The sequence below is a fragment of the Salvelinus namaycush genome, chromosome 23, assembly GCF_016432855.1.
Source record: "Salvelinus namaycush isolate Seneca chromosome 23, SaNama_1.0, whole genome shotgun sequence".
Classification (NCBI taxonomy): Eukaryota; Metazoa; Chordata; class Actinopteri; order Salmoniformes; family Salmonidae; genus Salvelinus; species Salvelinus namaycush.
In genome coordinates this window covers 14,977,957-14,997,357 of record NC_052329.1, presented here as the reverse complement: position 1 = coordinate 14,997,357, position 19,401 = coordinate 14,977,957, and the positions used below count along the sequence as shown (strand labels likewise).

Below are 19,401 nucleotides of genomic sequence, written 5' to 3'. Positions count from 1 at the left end.
GGTACCCACAGGAAAACCTTACTACCGATAACTAGGGTGCCAGAGTTTGTTCTGATCCAGTTGACTTATCAGGAAAACTTACAGACAATAACTAGGGTCCAGAGTTTGTCTGATCCAGTTAACTACCAGGAAAACCTACTACCGAAACTAGGGTTCAGAGTTTGTTCTGATCCAGTTGACTTATCAGGAAAAACCTTACAGACGATAACTAGGGTCAGAGTTTGTTCTGATCCAGTTGACTTACCAGGAAAACCTTACAGACGATAACTAGGGTCCAGAGTTTGTTCTGATCAGTTGACCTACCAGGAAAACCTTACAGACGATAACTAGGGTCCAGAGTTTGTTCTGATCAGTTGACCTACCAGGAAAACCTTACAGACGATAACTAGGGTCCAGAGTTGTCCTGATCCAGTTGACTTATCCAGGAAAACCTTAGACGATAACTAGGGCCAGAGTTGTTCTGATCCAGTTGACTACCAGGAAAAACCTTCAGACGATAACTAGGGTCCAGAGTTTGTCTGATACAGTTGTGGATCAGAACAAACTCTGGACCCTAGTTATCGGTAGTAAGGTTTTCCTGGTAGGTCAACTGGATCAGAACAAACTCTGGACCCTAGTTATCGGTAGTAGTTTTCCTGATAAGTCAACTGGATCAGAACAAACTCTGGACCCTAGTTATCGGTAGTAAGGTTTTCCTGATAAGTCAACTGGATCAAAACAAACTCTGGACCCTAGTTATCGTCTGTAAGGTTTTCCTGATAAGTCAACTGGATCAGAACAAACTCTGGACCCTAGTTATCGTCTGTAAGGTTTTCCTGATAAGTCAACTGGATCAGAACAAACTCTGGACCCTAGTTATCGGTAGTAAGGTTTTCCTGGTAGGTCAACTGGATCAGAACAAACTCTGGACCCTAGTTATCGGTAATAAGGTTTTCCTGATAAGTCAACTGGATCAGAACAAACTCTGGACCCTAGTTATCGTCTGTAAGGTTTTCCTGGTAGGTCAACTGGATCAGAACAAACTCTGGACCCTAGTTATCGTCTGTAAGGTTTTCCTGGTAGGTCAACTGGATCAAAACACACTCTGGACCCTAGTTATCGTCTGTAAGGTTTTCCTGGTAGGTCAACTGATCAGAACAAGCTCTGGACCCTAGTTATCGTCTGTAAGGTTTTCCTGATAAGTCAACTGGATCAGGACAAACTCTGGACCCTAGTTATCGTCTGTAAGGTTTTCCTGGTAGGTCAACTGGATCAAAACAAACTCTGGACCCTAGTTATCGTCTGTAAGGTTTTCCTGATAAGTCAACTGGATCAGGACAAACTCTGGACCCTAGTTATTGTCTGTAAGGTTTTCCTGATAAGTCAACTGGATCAGGACAAACTCTGCACCCTAGTTATCGGTAGTAAGGTTTTCCTGGTGGGTCAACTGGATCAGAACAAACTCTGGACCCTAGTTATCAGTAGTAAGGTTTTCCTGGTAGGTCAACTGGATCAGAACAAACTCTGGACCCTAGTTATCGTCTGTAAGGTTTTCCTGATAAGTCAACTGGATCAGAACAAACTCTGGACCCTAGTTATCGGTAGTAAGGTTTTCCTGATAAGTCAACTGGATCAAAACAAACTCTGGACCCTAGTTATCGTCTGTAAGGTTTTCCTGGTAGGTCAACTGGATCAGAACAAACTCTGGACCCTAGTTATCGTCTGTAAGGTTTTCCTGGTAGGTCAACAGGATCAGAACAAACTCTGGACCCTAGTTATCGTCTGTAAGGTTTTCCTGGTAAGTCAACTGGATCAGAACAAACTCTGGACCCTAGTTATCGTCTGTAAGGTTTTCCTGATAAGTCAACTGGATCAGAACAAACTCTGGACCCTAGTTATTGTCTGTAAGGTTTTCCTGATAAGTCAACTGGATCAGAACAAACTCTGGACCCTAGTTATCGGTAGTAAGGTTTTCCTGGTAGGTCAACTGGATCAGGACAAACTCTGGACCCTAGTTATTGTCTAAGGTTTTCCTGATAAGTCAACTGGATCAGAACAAACTCTAGACCCTAGTTGTCGGTAGTAAGGTTTTCCTGGTAGGTCAACTGGATCAGAACAAACTCTGGACCCTAGTTATCGGTAATAAGGTTTTCCTGATAAGTCAACTGGATCAGAACAAACTCTGGACCCTAGTTATCGTCTGTAAGGTTTTCCTGGTAGGTCAACTGGATCAGAACAAACTCTGGACCCTAGTTATCGTCTGTAAGGTTTTCCTGGTAGGTCAACTGGATCAAAACACACTCTGGACCCTAGTTATCGTCTGTAAGGTTTTCCTGGTAGGTCAACTGGATCAGAACAAGCTCTGGACCCTAGTTATCGTCTGTAAGGTTTTCCTGATAAGTCAACTGGATCAGGACAAACTCTGGACCCTAGTTATCGTCTGTAAGGTTTTCCTGGTAGGTCAACTGGATCAAAACAAACTCTGGACCCTAGTTATCGTCTGTAAGGTTTTCCTGATAAGTCAACTGGATCAGAACAAACTCTGGACCCTAGTTATCGTCTGTAAGGTTTTCCTGATAAGTCAACTGGATCAGAACAAACTCTGGACCCTAGTTATCGTCTGTAAGGTTTTCCTGGTAAGTCAACTGGATCAGAACAAACTCTGGACCCTAGTTATCGTCTGTAAGGTTTTCCTGATAAGTCAACTGGATCAGAACAAACTCTGGACCCTAGTTATTGTCTGTAAGGTTTTCCTGATAAGTCAACTGGATCAGAACAAACTCTGGACCCTAGTTATCAGTAGTAAGGTTTTCCTGGTAGGTCAACTGGATCAGAACAAACTCTGGACCCTAGTTATCGTCTGTAAGGTTTTCCTGATAAGTCAACTGGATCAGAACAAACTCTGGACCCTAGTTATCGGTAGTAAGGTTTTCCTGATAAGTCAACTGGATCAAAACAAACTCTGGACCCTAGTTATCGTCTGTAAGGTTTTCCTGGTAGGTCAACTGGATCAGAACAAACTCTGGACCCTAGTTATCGTCTGTAAGGTTTTCCTGGTAGGTCAACAGGATCAGAACAAACTCTGGACCCTAGTTATCGTCTGTAAGGTTTTCCTGGTAAGTCAACTGGATCAGAACAAACTCTGGACCCTAGTTATCGTCTGTAAGGTTTTCCTGATAAGTCAACTGGATCAGAACAAACTCTGGACCCTAGTTATTGTCTGTAAGGTTTTCCTGATAAGTCAACTGGATCAGAACAAACTCTGGACCCTAGTTATCGGTAGTAAGGTTTTCCTGGTAGGTCAACTGGATCAGGACAAACTCTGGACCCTAGTTATTGTCTAAGGTTTTCCTGATAAGTCAACTGGATCAGAACAAACTCTAGACCCTAGTTGTCGGTAGTAAGGTTTTCCTGGTAGGTCAACTGGATCAGAACAAACTCTGGACCCTAGTTATCGGTAATAAGGTTTTCCTGATAAGTCAACTGGATCAGAACAAACTCTGGACCCTAGTTATCGTCTGTAAGATTTTCCTGGTAGGTCAACTGGATCAGAACAAACTCTGGACCCTAGTTATCGTCTGTAAGGTTTTCCTGGTAGGTCAACTGGATCAAAACACACTCTGGACCCTAGTTATCGTCTGTAAGGTTTTCCTGGTAGGTCAACTGGATCAGAACAAGCTCTGGACCCTAGTTATCGTCTGTAAGGTTTTCCTGATAAGTCAACTGGATCAGGACAAACTCTGGACCCTAGTTATCGTCTGTAAGGTTTTCCTGGTAGGTCAACTGGATCAAAACAAACTCTGGACCCTAGTTATCGTCTGTAAGGTTTTCCTGATAAGTCAACTGGATCAGAACAAACTCTGGACCCTAGTTATCGTCTGTAAGGTTTTCCTGATAAGTCAACTGGATCAGAACAAACTCTGGACCCTAGTTATCGTCTGTAAGGTTTTCCTGGTAAGTCAACTGGATCAGAACAAACTCTGGACCCTAGTTATCGTCTGTAAGGTTTTCCTGATAAGTCAACTGGATCAGAACAAACTCTGGACCCTAGTTATTGTCTGTAAGGTTTTCCTGATAAGTCAACTGGATCAGAACAAACTCTGGACCCTAGTTATCGGTAGTAAGGTTTTCCTGGTAGGTCAACTGGATCAGGACAAACTCTGGACCCTAGTTATTGTCTGTAAGGTTTTCCTGATAAGTCAACTGGAGCAGAACAAACTCTAGACCCTAGTTATCGGTAGAAAGGTTTTCCTGGTAGGTCAACTGGATCAGAACAAACTCTGGACCCTAGTTATCGGTAATAAGGTTTTCCTGATAAGTCAACTGGATCAGAACAAACTCTGGACCCTAGTTATCGTCTGTAAGGTTTTCCTGGTAGGTCAACTGGATCAGAACAAACTCTGGACCCTAGTTATCGTCTGTAAGGTTTTCCAGGTAGGTCAACTGGATCAAAACACACTCTGGACCCTAGTTATCGTCTGTAAGGTTTTCCTGGTAGGTCAACTGGATCAGAACAAGCTCTGGATCCTAGTTATCGTCTGTAAGGTTTTCCTGATAAGTCAACTGGATCAGGACAAACTCTGGACCCTAGTTATCGTCTGTAAGGTTTTCCTGGTAGGTCAACTGGATCAAAACAAACTCTGGACCCTAGTTATCGTCTGTAAGGTTTTCCTGATAAGTCAACTGGATCAGAACAAACTCTGGACCCTAGTTATCGTCTGTAAGGTTTTCCTGGTAGGTCAACTGGATCAGAACAAACTCTGGACCCTAGTTATCGTCTGTAAGGTTTTCCTGGTAAGTCAACTGGATCAGAACAAACTCTGGACCCTAGTTATCGTCTGTAAGGTTTTCCTGATAAGTCAACTGGATCAGAACAAACTCTGAACCCTAGTTATCGGTAGTAAGGTTTTCCTGGTAAGTCAACTGGATCAGGACAAACTCTGGACCCTAGTTATTGTCTGTAAGGTTTTCCTGATAAGTCAACTGGATCAGGACAAACTCTGCACCCTAGTTATCGGTAGTAAGGTTTTCCTGGTGGGTCAACTGGATCAGAACAAACTCTGGACCCTAGTTATCAGTAGTAAGGTTTTCCTGGTAGGTCAACTGGATCAGAACAAACTCTGGACCCTAGTTATCGTCTGTAAGGTTTTCCTGATAAGTCAACTGGATCAGAACAAACTCTGGACCCTAGTTATCGGTAGTAAGGTTTTCCTGATAAGTCAACTGGATCAAAACAAACTCTGGACCCTAGTTATCGTCTGTAAGGTTTTCCTGGTAGGTCAACTGGATCAGAACAAACTCTGGACCCTAGTTATCGTCTGTAAGGTTTTCCTGGTAGGTCAACTGGATCAGAACAAACTCTGGACCCTAGTTATCGTCTGTAAGGTTTTCCTGGTAAGTCAACTGGATCAGAACAAACTCTGGACCCTAGTTATCGTCTGTAAGGTTTTCCTGGTAAGTCAACTGGATCAGGACAAACTCTGGACCCTAGTTATTGTCTGTAAGGTTTTCCTGATAAGTCAACTGGATCAGGACAAACTCTGCACCCTAGTTATCGGTAGTAAGGTTTTCCTGGTAGGTCAACTGGATCAGAACAAACTCTGGACCCTAGTTATCGGTAGTAAGGTTTTCCTGGTAGGTCAACTGGATCAGAACAAACTCTGGACCCTAGTTATCGTCTGTAAGGTTTTCCTGGTAGGTCAACTGGATCAGAACAAACTCTGGACCCTAGTTATTGTCTGTAAGGTTTTCCTGATAGGTCAACTGGATCAGAACAAGCTCTGGACCCTAGTTATCGGTAGTAAGGTTTTCCTGGTAAGTCAATTGGATCAGGATAAACTCGGGGCCCTAGTGATGTGGGAAGTTGGACAGAGATATGGTTCCTACCAGCATCTTTGGCCCACTTGAGAATAGAGGTGACCTCGTTGCCCTTCTGGGTCTTGCAGATTCCGTTGCGTGCGGCAGCGTTCACCCCGACCGTGTTCAGGTTAGTCTTAACACCACACAGGTAGGCTGTGGCTGTGGATGAACTGTCCGGGATCTGGAAGTCAACACTGTATGTCTGCACACAGACAGACAGTACATGCAGACATTAAGGGATAGAAAGGAATACACATGAATAATATGTACGCATGAGCTTGCACCTCATACATACATCATTATACACAACAGACACAATCTCTTCCTCTGAAAGAGGTACCCATGGTTCAGGCTGCACATCAAACAAAGTGTAATCTCTGTGGGTATCTCTATGCATGTTAATGTATGTATTTGAAGATTGTTTGTTTGTTTGTGTACCTTGAGGAGGCCTGCATGGGGGAAAGTATCCATGGTCATCACTGTCTCCTCTCCAGACTGGTTGTGCATCTGGCCCTTGAGGATTCGAGCTGCTGTGATAGTGGTAATGCCCATACCTTGGGGGGAATGGCACAGAGAAATAGGTCACACTGGGGTTGAACTGGACTGTAACTGGTGAATTAGAATAGGCTGGAAAAGGAGGTTTCGAATGAGTTTCCCTCATTGTATTTGTTATGTATTTGGATACGTTTAATACACCACTGATGTGAGGTTTGGACGGTGGTCACTCACCGTCACCCAGGAAGAGCATGATGTTTTTGGCCACATTGGTGTTCAACTTCCTGTTCAGCGCCGCTTGCAAAGCCTTAGCACCCTGGGCTCTCCAGAACTCTGGGTTCTCCTCCTCAACTGGGCCAGAGACACACATACTTTTCAAAAACATACGTATCTAAAATACACTATTAAAAACATGCTTATCTAAAACACACTAATAAAAACATGCTTATCTAAAACACACTAATAAAAACATGCTTATCTAAACACACTATTAAAAACATGCTTATCTAAACACACTATTAAAAACATGCTTATCTAAAACACACTAATAAAAACATGCTTATCTAAAACACACTAATAAAAACATGCTTATCTAAAACACACTATTAAAAACATGCTTATCTAAAACACACTAATAAAAACATGCTTATCTAAAACACACTATTAAAAACATGCTTATCTAAAACACACTATTAAAAACATGCTTATCTAAAACACACTAATAAAAACATGCTTATCTAAAACACACTAATAAAAACACACACTAATAAAAACATGCTTATCTAAAACACACTAATAAAAACCTGCTTATCTAAAACACACTTATCTGAACTCCTCTAACTCTCAAAACTTGCACAGAGCAAACATTTCAGGAATATAAAAATGTTTTAACTTCTGTAATATTTGGTATAATCTACTTTGAGAGAGTGTATATGTTTGTGAGAGAGAGAGAGATCAGAGGGGGTAGAGATGAACACCCTATGGACTGTGAGAGAGAGAGAGAGAGAGAGAGAGAGAGAGAGAGAGAGAGATCAGAGGGGATAGAGATGAACGCCCTATGGACTGTGAGAGAGAGAGAGATCAGAGAGGGTAGAGATGAACGCCCTATGGACTGTGAGAGAGAGAGATCAGAGAGGGTAGAGATGAACACCCTATGGACTGTGAGAGAGAGAGAGAGAGAGATCAGAGGGGGTAGAGATGAACGCCCTATGGACTGTGAGAGAGAGAGAGAGAGAGAGAGAGAGAGAGAGAGAGAGAGAGAGAGAGAGAGAGAGGGAGATCAGAGGGGGTAGAGATGAACACCCTATGGACTGTGAGAGAGAGAGATCAGAGGGGGTAGAGATGAACACCCTATGGACTGTGAGAGAGAGAGAGAGAGAGAGAGAGAGAGAGAGAGAGAGAGAGAGAGAGAGAGAGAGAGAGATCAGAGGGGGTAGAGATGAACGCCCTATGGACTGTGAGAGAGAGATCAGAGGGGGTAGAGATGAACGCCCTATGGACTGTGTGAGAGAGAGAGAGAGAGAGAGAGATCAGAGGGGATAGAGATGCATACCCTATGGACTGTGAGAGAGAGAGAGAGAGAGAGAGAGAGAGAGAGAGAGAGAGAGAGAGAGAGAGAGAGAGAGAGAGAGAGAGAGAGAGAGAGATCAGAGGGGGTAGAGATGAACACCGTATGGACTGTGAGAGAGAGAGATTAGAGGGGGTAGAGATGAACACCCTATGGACTGTGAGAGAGAGAGAGAGAGAGAGAGAGAGAGAGAGAGAGAGAGAGAGAGAGAGAGAGAGATCAGAGGGGATAGAGATGAACGCCCTATGGACTGTGAGAGAGAGAGATCAGAGGGGGTAGAGATGAATGCCCTATGGACTGTGAGAGAGAGAGAGAGAGAGAGAGAGAGAGAGAGAGAGAGAGAGAGAGAGAGAGAGAGAGATCAGAGGGGATAGAGATGAACGCCCTATGGACTGGTCTTTAGTCAGGCTCCAGGAAACATGTAGCAACGACTATCATACTTCACATGCCTGGTCTTTTATCTCCTTCAGCTAAACATACTGTAGATAGGAGGCTACAGTAACATACTGCAGATAGAAGGTTAGAGTTATATTCTGTTGATAGAAGGCTACCGTAACATACTGTAGATAGGAGGCTACAGTAACATACTGTAGATAGGAGGCAACAGTAACATACTGTAGATAGGAGACTACAGTAACATACTGTAGATAGGAGGCAACAGTAACATACTGTAGATTGGAGGCTACAGTAACATACTGCAGATAGAAGGCTACAGGAACATACTGTAGATTGGAGGCTACAGTAACATACTGCAGATAGAAGGCTACAGGAACATACTGTAGATTGGAGGCTACAGTAACATACTGTAGATTGGAGGCTACAGTAACATACTGTAGATTGGAGGCAACAGTAACATACTGTAGATTGGAGGCTACAGTAACATACTGTAGATTGGAGGCTACAGTAACATACTGTAGATAGGAGGCTACAGTAGCATACTGTAGATAGGAGGGTACCGTAACATACTGTAGATAGGAGGGAACAGTAACATACTGTAGATAGGAGGCTACCGTAACATACTGTAGATAGGAGGCTACAGTAACATACTGTAGATAGGAGGCTACAGTAACATACTGTAGATAGGGGCAACAGTAACATACTGTAGATAAGAGGCTACAGTAACATACTGTAGACAGGAGGCTAGAGCAACAGTAACATACTGTAGATAGGAGGCTACAGTAACATACTGTAGATAGGAGACTACAGTAAAATATTGTATATATGAGGATACAGTAACATATTATATATAGGAGGTTACAGGAACATATTGTAGATATGAGGCTACCGTAACATACTGTAGATAGGAGGCTACAGTAACATACTGTAGACAGGAGGCTAGAGCAAAAGTAACATATTGTATATAGGAGGCTACTGTAACATATTGTATATAGGAGGCTACAGTAACATACTGTAGATAGGAGGCTACAGTAACATACTGTAGACAGGAGGCTAGAGCAACAGTAACATATTGTATATAGGAGGCTACTGTAACATATTGTATATAGGAGGCTACAGTAACATACTTTAGACAGGAGGTTACAGTAACATACTGTAGATAGAAGGCTACAGTAACATACTGTAGATAGAAGGCTAGAGCAACATACTTTAGATAGGAGGCTACAGTAACATACTGTAGATAGGAGGCTACAGTAACATACTGTAGATAGGGGGCAACAGTAACATACTGTAGATAGGAGGCTACAGTAACATATTGTAGATATGAGGCTACCGTAACATACTGTAGATAGGAGGCTACAGTAACATACTGTAGACAGGAGGCTAGAGCAAAAGTAACATATTGTATATAGGAGGCTACTGTAACATAGTGTATATAGGAGGCTACAGTAACATACTGTAGATAGGAGGCTACAGTAACATACTGTAGATAGCGCAGTGGTCTAGGGCACTGCATCGCAGTGCTAGCTGCGCCACCAGAGTCTCTGGGTTCGCGCCCAGGCCGGGCTGGGTTCGCGCCCAGGCTCTGTCGCAGCCGGCCGCAACCGGGAGGTCCGTGGGGCGACGCACAATTGGCATAGCGTCGTCCGGGTTAGGGAGGGTTTGGCCGGTAGGGATATCCTTGTCTCAGTATGTAAAAATGTAATAAAATGTATGCACTCTACTGTAAGTCGCTCTGGATAAGAGCGTCTGCTAAATGACTAAAATGTAAATGTAAATGTAAGGCTACAGTAACATACTGTAGATAGAAGGCTAGAGCAACATACTTTAGATAGGAGGCAACAGTAACATACTGTAGATAAGAGGCTACAGTAACATACTGTAGACAGGAGGCTAGAGCAACAGTAACATACTGTAGATAGGAGGCAACAGTAACATACTGTAGATAGGGGGCAACAGTAACATACTGTAGATAGGGGGCAACAGTAACATACTGTAGATAGGAGGCTACAGTAACATACTGTAGATAGGAGGCTACAGTAACATACTGTAGATAGGAGGGAACAGTAGCATACTGTAGATAGGAGGCTACAGTAACATACTGTAGATAGGAGGCTACAGTAACATACTGTAGATAGGAGGCTACAGTAACATACTGTAGATAGGAGGCTACAGTAACATACTGTAGATAGGGGGCAACAGTAACATACTGTAGATAGGAGGCTACAGTAACATACTGTAGATAGGAGGCTACAGTAACATACTGTAGATAGGAGGCAACAGTAACATACTGTAGATAGGGGGCAACAGTAACATACTGTAGATAGGGGGCAACAGTAACATACTGTAGATAGGAGGCAACAGTAACATACTGTAGATAGGGGGCAACAGTAACATACTGTAGATAGGAGGCTACAGTAACATACTGTAGATAGGAGGGAACAGTAGCATACTGTAGATAGGGGGCAACAGTAACATACTGTAGATAAGAGGCTACAGTAACATACTGTAGATAGGAGGCTACAGTAACATACTGTAGATAGGGGGCAACAGTAACATACTGTAGATAGGAGGCTACAGTAACATACTGTAGATAGGAGACTACAGTAACATACTGTAGATAGGAGGCTACAGTAACATACTGTAGATAGGAGGCTACAGTAACATACTGTAGATAGGAGGCTACAGTAAAATATTGTATATATGAGGATACAGTAACATATTATATATAGGAGGTTACAGGACCATATTGTAGATATGAGGCTACCGTAACATACTGTAGATTGGAGGCTACAGTAACATACTGTAGATAAGAGGCTACAGTAACATACTGTAGATAAGAGGCTAGAGCAACAGTAACATACTGTAGATAGGAGGCTACAGTAACATACTGTAGATAGGAGGCTACAGTAACATACTGTAGATAGGAGGCTACAGTAACATACTGTAGATAGGAGGCTACAGTAACATACTGTAGATAGGGGGCAACAGTAACATACTGTAGATAAGAGGCTACAGTAACATACTGTAGATAAGAGGCTAGAGCAACAGTAACATACTGTAGATAGGAGGCTACAGTAACATACTGTAGATAGGAGGCTAGAGCAACAGTAACATACTGTAGATAGGAGGCTACAGTAACATACTGTAGATAGGAGGTTACAGTAACATACTGTAGACAGGAGGCTACAGTAACATACTGTAGATAGGAGGTTACAGTAACATACTGTAGACAGGAGGCTAGAGCAACAGTAACATATTGTATATAGGAGGCTACTGTAACATATTGTATATAGGAGGCTACAGTAACATACTTTAGACAGGAGGTTACAGTAACATACTCTAGATAGAAGGCTACAGTACCATACTGTAGATAGAAGGCTACCGTAACATACTGCAGATAGAAGGCTAGAGTTATATTCTGTAGATAGGAGGCTACTGTAACATATTGTATATAGGAGGCTACCGTAGAATACTGTAGATAGGAGGCTACCGTAACATACTGTAGATAGGAGGCTACAGTGACATACTGTAGATAGAAGGCTACAGTAATATACTGTAGATAGGAGGCTACAGTAACATACTGTAGATAGAAGGCTACAGTAATATACTATAGATAGGAGGCTACAGTAACATACTGTAGATAGGAGCAAACAGTAACATACTGTAGATAGGAGGCACAGTAACATACTGTAGATAGAAGGCTACCGTGATATACTGTAGATAGAAGTCTACAGTAACATACTGTAGATAGGAGGCTACAGTAACATACTGTAGATAGAAGGCCACAGTAATATACTATAGATAGGAGGCTACAGTAACATACTGTAGATAAGAGGCTACAGTAACATACTGTAGATCGGAGGCTACAGTAACATACTGTAGATAGGAGGCTACAGTAACATACTGTAGATCGGAGGCTACAGTAACATACTGTAGATAGATTGCTACAGTAATATACTATCGATAGGAGGTTACAGACAGTGCTTCAATTACATATTGTCATGGGTTTCAATTAGGACTGCAGATAGTAGTTGTTTCGTACTTTGATGTTTTGTCAGATTCAGGAGAACTTGTGTAGCGAGGTGAGAGAGAAGAGAGACAGAGGCAATTAAGAGTTTAGAAGTTTAAGACAAGTGAGAGGAGATCAAGCAGAGGGAAGAGTAGGAGAAGAGTGAGATCAGGTGAGAGAGAGAGTATGATGATGGAGTGAGAGGAGATTAGTTTGTGAAAGGAGGGAGTAAGGTTTGAGGGGAAAGGACCGTAGAAACCAATGAAAAGAGTGAATATAATTACAAACACAACTCAGAAGAAAGTAATAATGATTGTAAGTCGATGAGAAGAGCAGGAGATGAGCTAAGTCAGGTCAGGTGACCATCCAGAGTAAATGTGTGTCTCGCAGATCTTTTACCTTTGACGGTGGTTGAACCCAAAACCCCCAGCAGACACAGGGCCATGATGGACCATTTCTGAGTTTCCATGATGATGTCTAAAGAGGACAGTTATTCTCTCTGATCACCCCTCAGCGCAACAGAAAAATATATTCCAGCCCTCCCTGGCCATAAATAATTTGTAATGGCAGGTCATAAAACTGACTGATAGTGACCGTAGGCCACACACCATTTAGTATCTTTGAGATCTCCCCACTGATTCTGGCCAAACCGTGGTTGGCACCTTCAGCACACGAGAAGATATTAAATGTAGAGACTGAGAACCAACACCAATGTGGTGACTGATAACCAACACAAATGTGGTGACTGACAACCATACCAACACCAGTGTGGTGACTGACACCATACCAACACCAATGTGGTGACTGACACCATATCAACACCAGTGTGGTGACTGACAACATACCAACACCAATGTGGTGACTGACACCATACCAACATCAATGTGGTGATTGACACAATACCAACACCAGTGTTGTGACTGACACCATACCAACACCAGTGTGGTGACTGACAACCAACACCAACACCAATGTGGTGACTGACAACCAACACCAACACCAATATGGTGACTGACAACCAACACCAACACCAATGTGGTGACTGACAACCATACCAACACCAATATGGTGACTGACACCATACCAACACCAATGTGTTGACTGACAACCAATGTGGTGACTGACAACCAACACCAACACCAATATGGTGACTGACAACCAACACCAACACCAATGTGGTGACTGACACCATACCAACACCAGTGTGGTGACTGACACCATACCAACACCAATGTGGTGACTGACAACCAACACCAACACCAATGTGGTGACTGACAACCAACTCCAACACCAATGTGGTGACTGACAACCATACCAACACCAATGTGGTGACTGACAACCATACCAACACCAATGTGGTGACTGACAACCAACACCAACACCAATGTGGTGACTGACAACCTTACCAAAATCAATATGGTGACTGACAACCAACATCAGAGGTGACTGACAAACCAACACCAGTGTGCTCTCACAAGCAGACACATGAAGTGCAAGTAATTAAGAAAGCAATGAGACACACACACACACACGCCATGTTTTTCTCTGTGATTTCATGGCCTTTCCACTAGAAAGACTGAACTCAAGTACCTTAGACTCTCTACAGCTGTTTGAATACCTGATGTCCCACAGATTAAAACACCTACTCAGACATTATTAGAGCCAACAGCTCTGAATCATTGCTTTTGTTTATGACTTTATTGATTAACAGACTAGCAGTTGATTAAAGGCACAGAGAGTGTGTGGAGACAGAGCTTCCACTAAACACACTGTAAACACTGACCTCGGATCTGCTAATACAATCGGGAACACACACAAACACACACACTAAATGAGTAGATCATTAATAACACAGTAGACAGGGGGATAAAGGATGATTTACGTTATAGAGTCCAAGGGGACTGGACTGCATGGATGAAGGGCTCTTGTCTGGGGAACAACTGCCAAACACACACACCAGTTAATCACGTATGCATATAAATACGGCAACTTATTTATGAACAGATTTTCACATATACTCCCACACATTCTCACTACACAGACTTTCAACATAACACATCTTAACACTCAAATCACACACACACATTCAAGAACCTACACGCAGAGACAAGCAGCCCCAAACACTGTAGTGTGAGTAGTGATAACAGCGGTGGTGAGGGTGAAGGCAGGGCGTGTTGGCTCTGTGTTATTGCGGGGGGATTTACAGGCAGGAGGCATGTGCCATCACGTGGGCAATGTAAGTTAGGTTGTATCTTTAGTGCCTGTGAGGAGGTGTGCCCACGGGCCATTGGCATACACTGTCACTGATTGACTGATTGAGTGATTACATCGTTGGTTGACTGACTGATTGAGTGACTTAATCATTGGTTGTTTGATTGACTGATTGAGTGACTGACTAGCTGGTTGGTTGACTGACTGATTGAGTGAGTGATTGACTAGCTGGTTGACTGACTGACTGACTGACTGAGTGAGTGACTGACTAGCTGGTTGGTTGACTGACTGACTAGCTGGTTGGTTGACAGACTGCTTACGCTTCACCAGTATGAACAATCCCATGGGTTTTTTGTTGAGGATGCTGCCACCATCATGCCTGGAATAGACAGCTCCATGCTGGAGTCCCTGTACAGCTCAAAACTCATGTCCCTGGGAGCAGACAGCCCTGCAATACACAGGCAGAGGTGTTATGCACTCACACTCACATCTCCAATAATGTGCAGTCACATAGATGGTGTGATGGCTCCCTCTAGTGATTATGTTAGCATTGAACAAACCTGAATCAGCTGTGTAGTGCTAGGGTAAAAATCCAAACGTGCCCCGAGGGAGGGACCACAGGACAGAGTTTGGGAAACCCTGGCCTAGGGAATAGGGTGTCATTTCGGACACAGTCAGTCTTCCCCAGTGCCCCATATACTGTACTGACCTATTAGGCCTCTTTAGCCTATCTGTTGGTTAGCGGTCTTTGAAAACTGGGAGGAACCTGTTGATTGTGATGGATAAAAGGAGGCTAAAGATAAGACCATGACAGTAATTGAAGGATCAACATGTCAGCAGGGGAAAGAATAATTCCTGTAACAGTCAGGCAAGATAAAACAATAACAAAGGGAAACAAAATGGCCACCGGGATAAGGTTACAGCGGTGTAAAATTACAGTGAGTACATACATGAAAGAGACCTCCGTTGTCTTCATTATAAGTAGTGTATTGAAGGGAATGTGAGGTTGAATGTCATCTCCATTATAGGTAGTGTATTGAAGAGGGTGTGAGGTTGAATGTCATCTTCATTATAGGTAGTGTATTGAAGAGGGTGTGAGGTTGAATGTCATCTCCATTATAGGTAGTGTATTGAAGAGGGTGTGAGGTTGAATGTCATCTTCATTATAGGTAGTGTATTGAAGAGGGTGTGAGGTTGAATGTCATCTTCATTATAGGTAGTGTATTGAAGAGGGTGTGAGGTTGAATGTCATCTCCATTATAGGTAGTGTATTGAAGAGGGTGTGAGGTTGAATGTCATCTCCATTATAGGTAGTGTATTGAAGAGGGTGTGAGGTTGAATGTCATCTTCATTATAGGTAGTGTATTGAAGAGGGTGTGAGGTTGAATGTCATCTCCATTATAGGTAGTGTATTGAAGAGGGTGTGAGGTTGAATGTCATCTTCATTATAGGTAGTGTATTGAAGAGGGTGTGAGGTTGAATGTCATCTTCATTATAGGTAGTGTATTGAAGAGGGTGTGAGGTTGAATGTTTTCTATCAAAAGGGAGTCTGTCTCTACGAGCTGTCAACTATCTGGAGTGGTCAAAGGGTTAACAGAATAAACAGGATTAAATAAAGAGCTGCCAGGGAGGATTTCTCCCTTCATTACCATTCAGAACATTTCCTATCAAAGGGAACAGACAAGGTAGAGGGAGGATTTCTCCCTTCATTACCATTCAGAACATTTCCTATCAAAGGGAACAGACAAGGTAGAGGGAGGATTTCTCCCTTCATTACCATTCAGAACATTTCCTATCAAAGGGAACAGACAAGGTAGAGGAAAGATTTCTGTTTAACACAGAAGACAACATTCAACTATTCCAATAGACCTTCTGATCATCAAATTAAAAGGTGAAAATTGAAGTGGAGAGGAAAACTTTTCTGAGTGCATTGTAGGAAGATGAAAAGGTGCTGCTGCAGTGCAAGTCTCTATGTCAGGGATGTTATGGACCATGTTATGTACCATCTGGCAGACCAGGTCAGTACAGCCCTGTTGTACAGCCCTGGCATAACTCACAGCAACCGTGGCGTGTTGTACCCGAGTCGGCTTTCACATAACCAACAGATTTACAGTTGAAGTCGGAGGTTTACATACATTTTAGCCAAATACATTTAATCTCAGTTTTTCACAATTCCTAACATTTAATCAGAGTAAAAATTCCCTGTCTTAGTTCAGTTAGGATCACCACTTTATTTTAAGAATGTGAAATGTCAGAATAATAGCAGAGAATGATTTATTTCAGCTTTAATTTCTTTCATCACATTCCCAGTGGGTCAGAAGTTTACATACACTCAATAAGAATTTGGTAGGATTGCCTTTAAATTGTTTAACTTGGGTCAAAACGTTTCGGGTAGCCTTCCACAAGCTTCCCACAATAAGTTGGGTGAATTTTGGCCCATTCCTCCTGACAGAGCTGGTGTAACTGAGTCAGGTTTGTATGCCTCCTTGCTCGCACACGCTTTTTCAGTTCTGCCCACAAATTTTCTATAGGATTGAGGTCAGGGCTTTGTGATGGCCACTTCAATACCTTGACTTTGTTGTCCTTAAGCCATTTTGCCACAACTTTGGAAGTATGCTTGGGGTCATTGTCCATTTGGAAGACGCATTTGCGACCAAGCTTTAACTTCCTGACTGATGTCTTCAGATGTTGCTTCAATATATCCACATCCTTTTCCTACCTCATGATACCATCTATTTTGTGAAGTGCACCAGTCCCTCCTGCCGTAAAGCACCCCACAACATGATGCTGCCACCCCCGTGCTTCATGGTTGGGATGGTGTTCTTCGGCTTGCAATCCTCCCCCTTTTCCCTCCAAAAATAATGATGGTCATTATGGCCAAACAGTTCTATTTTTGTTTCATTAGACCAGAGGACATTTCTCCAAAAAGTATGATCTTTGTCCCCATGTGCAGTTGCAAACCGTAGTCTGGCTTTTTTATGGCGGTTTGGGGCAGTGGCTTCTTCCTTGCTGAGCGGCCTTTCAGGTTATGTCGATATAGGACTCGTTTTACTGTGTATATAGATACTTTTGTACCCGTTTCCTCCAGCATCTTCACAAGGCCCTTTGCTGTTGTTCTGGGATTGATTTGCACTTTTCGCACCAAAGTACGTTGGTCCCAAAGTACATGGTCCCATGGTGTTTATACTTGGGTACTATTGTTTGTACAGATGAACGTGGTACCTTCAGGCGTTTGGAAATTTCTCCCAAGGATGAACCAGACTTGTGGAGGTATACCATTTTTTTTTCTGAGGTCTTGGCTGATTTCTTTTGATTTTCCCATGATGTCAAGCAAAGAGGCACTGAGTTTGAAGGTAGGCCTTGAAATACATCCACAGGTACACCTCCAATTGACTCAAATAATGTAAATTAGCCTACCAGAAGCTTCTAATGCCATGACATCATTTTCTGGAATTCTCCAAGCTGTTTAAATACACTGTCAACTTAGTGTATGTAAACTTTTGACCCACTGGAATTGTGATACAGTGAATTATAAGTGAAATAATCTGTCTGTAAACAATTGTTGGAAAAATTACTTGCGTCATGCACAAAGTAGCTGTCCTAACCGACTTGCCAAAACTATAGTTTGTTAAGAAATTTGTGGAGTGGTTGAAAAACTAGTTTTAATGACTCCAACCTAAGTGTATGTAAACTTCCGACTTCAACTGTACCCGAGAGGGGAGTACTGGACATAAGGTCAGACTGGAAGGGAGAGGGATGAGTAGGGAAAGGGGAGTACTGGACATAAGGTCAGACTGGAAGGGAGAGGGATGAGTAGGGAAAGGGGAGTACTGGACATAAGGTCAGACTGGAAGGGAGAGGGATGAGTAGGGAAAGGGGAGAAAGAAGCACAGCAGGTAGAACTTGAGGGTTATCAATCTTTCTCATTGATCCAGGATATGTTCATAGTTACATCCAAGATATGCTCAAAGTTGGAGGTTGCAGTTTGAGTGTGCTTGTTACTTAGGACAGTCATGATGGGATGTGTGTAGGCTATACAGTACCTGCATCTTTGACCCAGTGCAGTATGGAGGTGATCTTGTTGCCCTTGGTGGCGTTACACTGTTTACAGACAGCCTTTGCACTCAGCCCTCCCTGGAACTTGGTCTGTGGCTGCCACCTTTTCCACCTCGATCATTAGACAGACCCATTACTATGATATGAGAATGCTTGCATTGTAGCTGTTTTAATGATTGTGTTCAGTAAACCTAAATCTCAAAAACCTCTACCTATCAATATATTCAAAACTACAGCCCTATCCCATTTACCAGGTACTCCTCACAGTCAAACAGAATACAAAAGTGGAAAGGAGCCTGATTTGTGATAAAATGGAGATCAAATAGTGTGGTAAACCCATATAAGTAGTGAGGGCTAAGATGAGGAGTGCTCAGAGCGCACACAAAAAGTGAATAGGTTAAGAGTTCAGGGGACCTGAAACACGTCGCTACTACCATCACTAACCTGTTACAGAGGTCAGACTATACAAATCTGTTGTGTAGGATTAAGGTTAAGTCACCTCTTCCACCCCTGATCTACACAGATGGAACTTCTGCACAAAAGAGAACAGTCAGAACACATAACTCTGCAGATGGGAGAACTTTAGAAGCAGAGACAATGAAAACACACAAATGCAATTTCTCTGGTTGGGTGAGACTTACACAATGCCCAGTCGGCTTCCTCATTCCACAGGACAATTAAGTAGAGTAAAGGCTTTCAGTTTCTTTGTGTGGGACAACAGAGTGAGAGGACATGGTGGGGAGAAACAGTTTAAAATCTGACATTACTGTGAAACTACATGTAGGCTGTCAGTCCTCCCCTCTGGATAAAAATCAATATATTAAAA

General features: G+C 42.8%; 1 protein-coding gene across 1 annotated transcript; it reads right to left on the bottom strand.

Annotated features, from left to right (window-relative positions):
• Positions 1 to 5,770: 5,770 nt before the first annotated feature.
• On the bottom strand, positions 5,771 to 12,777 carry LOC120018490 (alkaline phosphatase, tissue-nonspecific isozyme-like). Its single transcript, XM_038961722.1, has 4 exons — positions 12,708 to 12,777; positions 6,568 to 6,684; positions 6,277 to 6,392; positions 5,771 to 6,040 (listed from the first exon to the last, which is right to left on the bottom strand). The coding sequence occupies exons 1-4, from the start codon at positions 12,775 to 12,777 to the stop codon at positions 5,771 to 5,773; spliced, it is 573 nt and encodes a 190-aa protein (XP_038817650.1).
• Between the last annotated feature and the right edge of the window lie 6,624 nt (positions 12,778 to 19,401).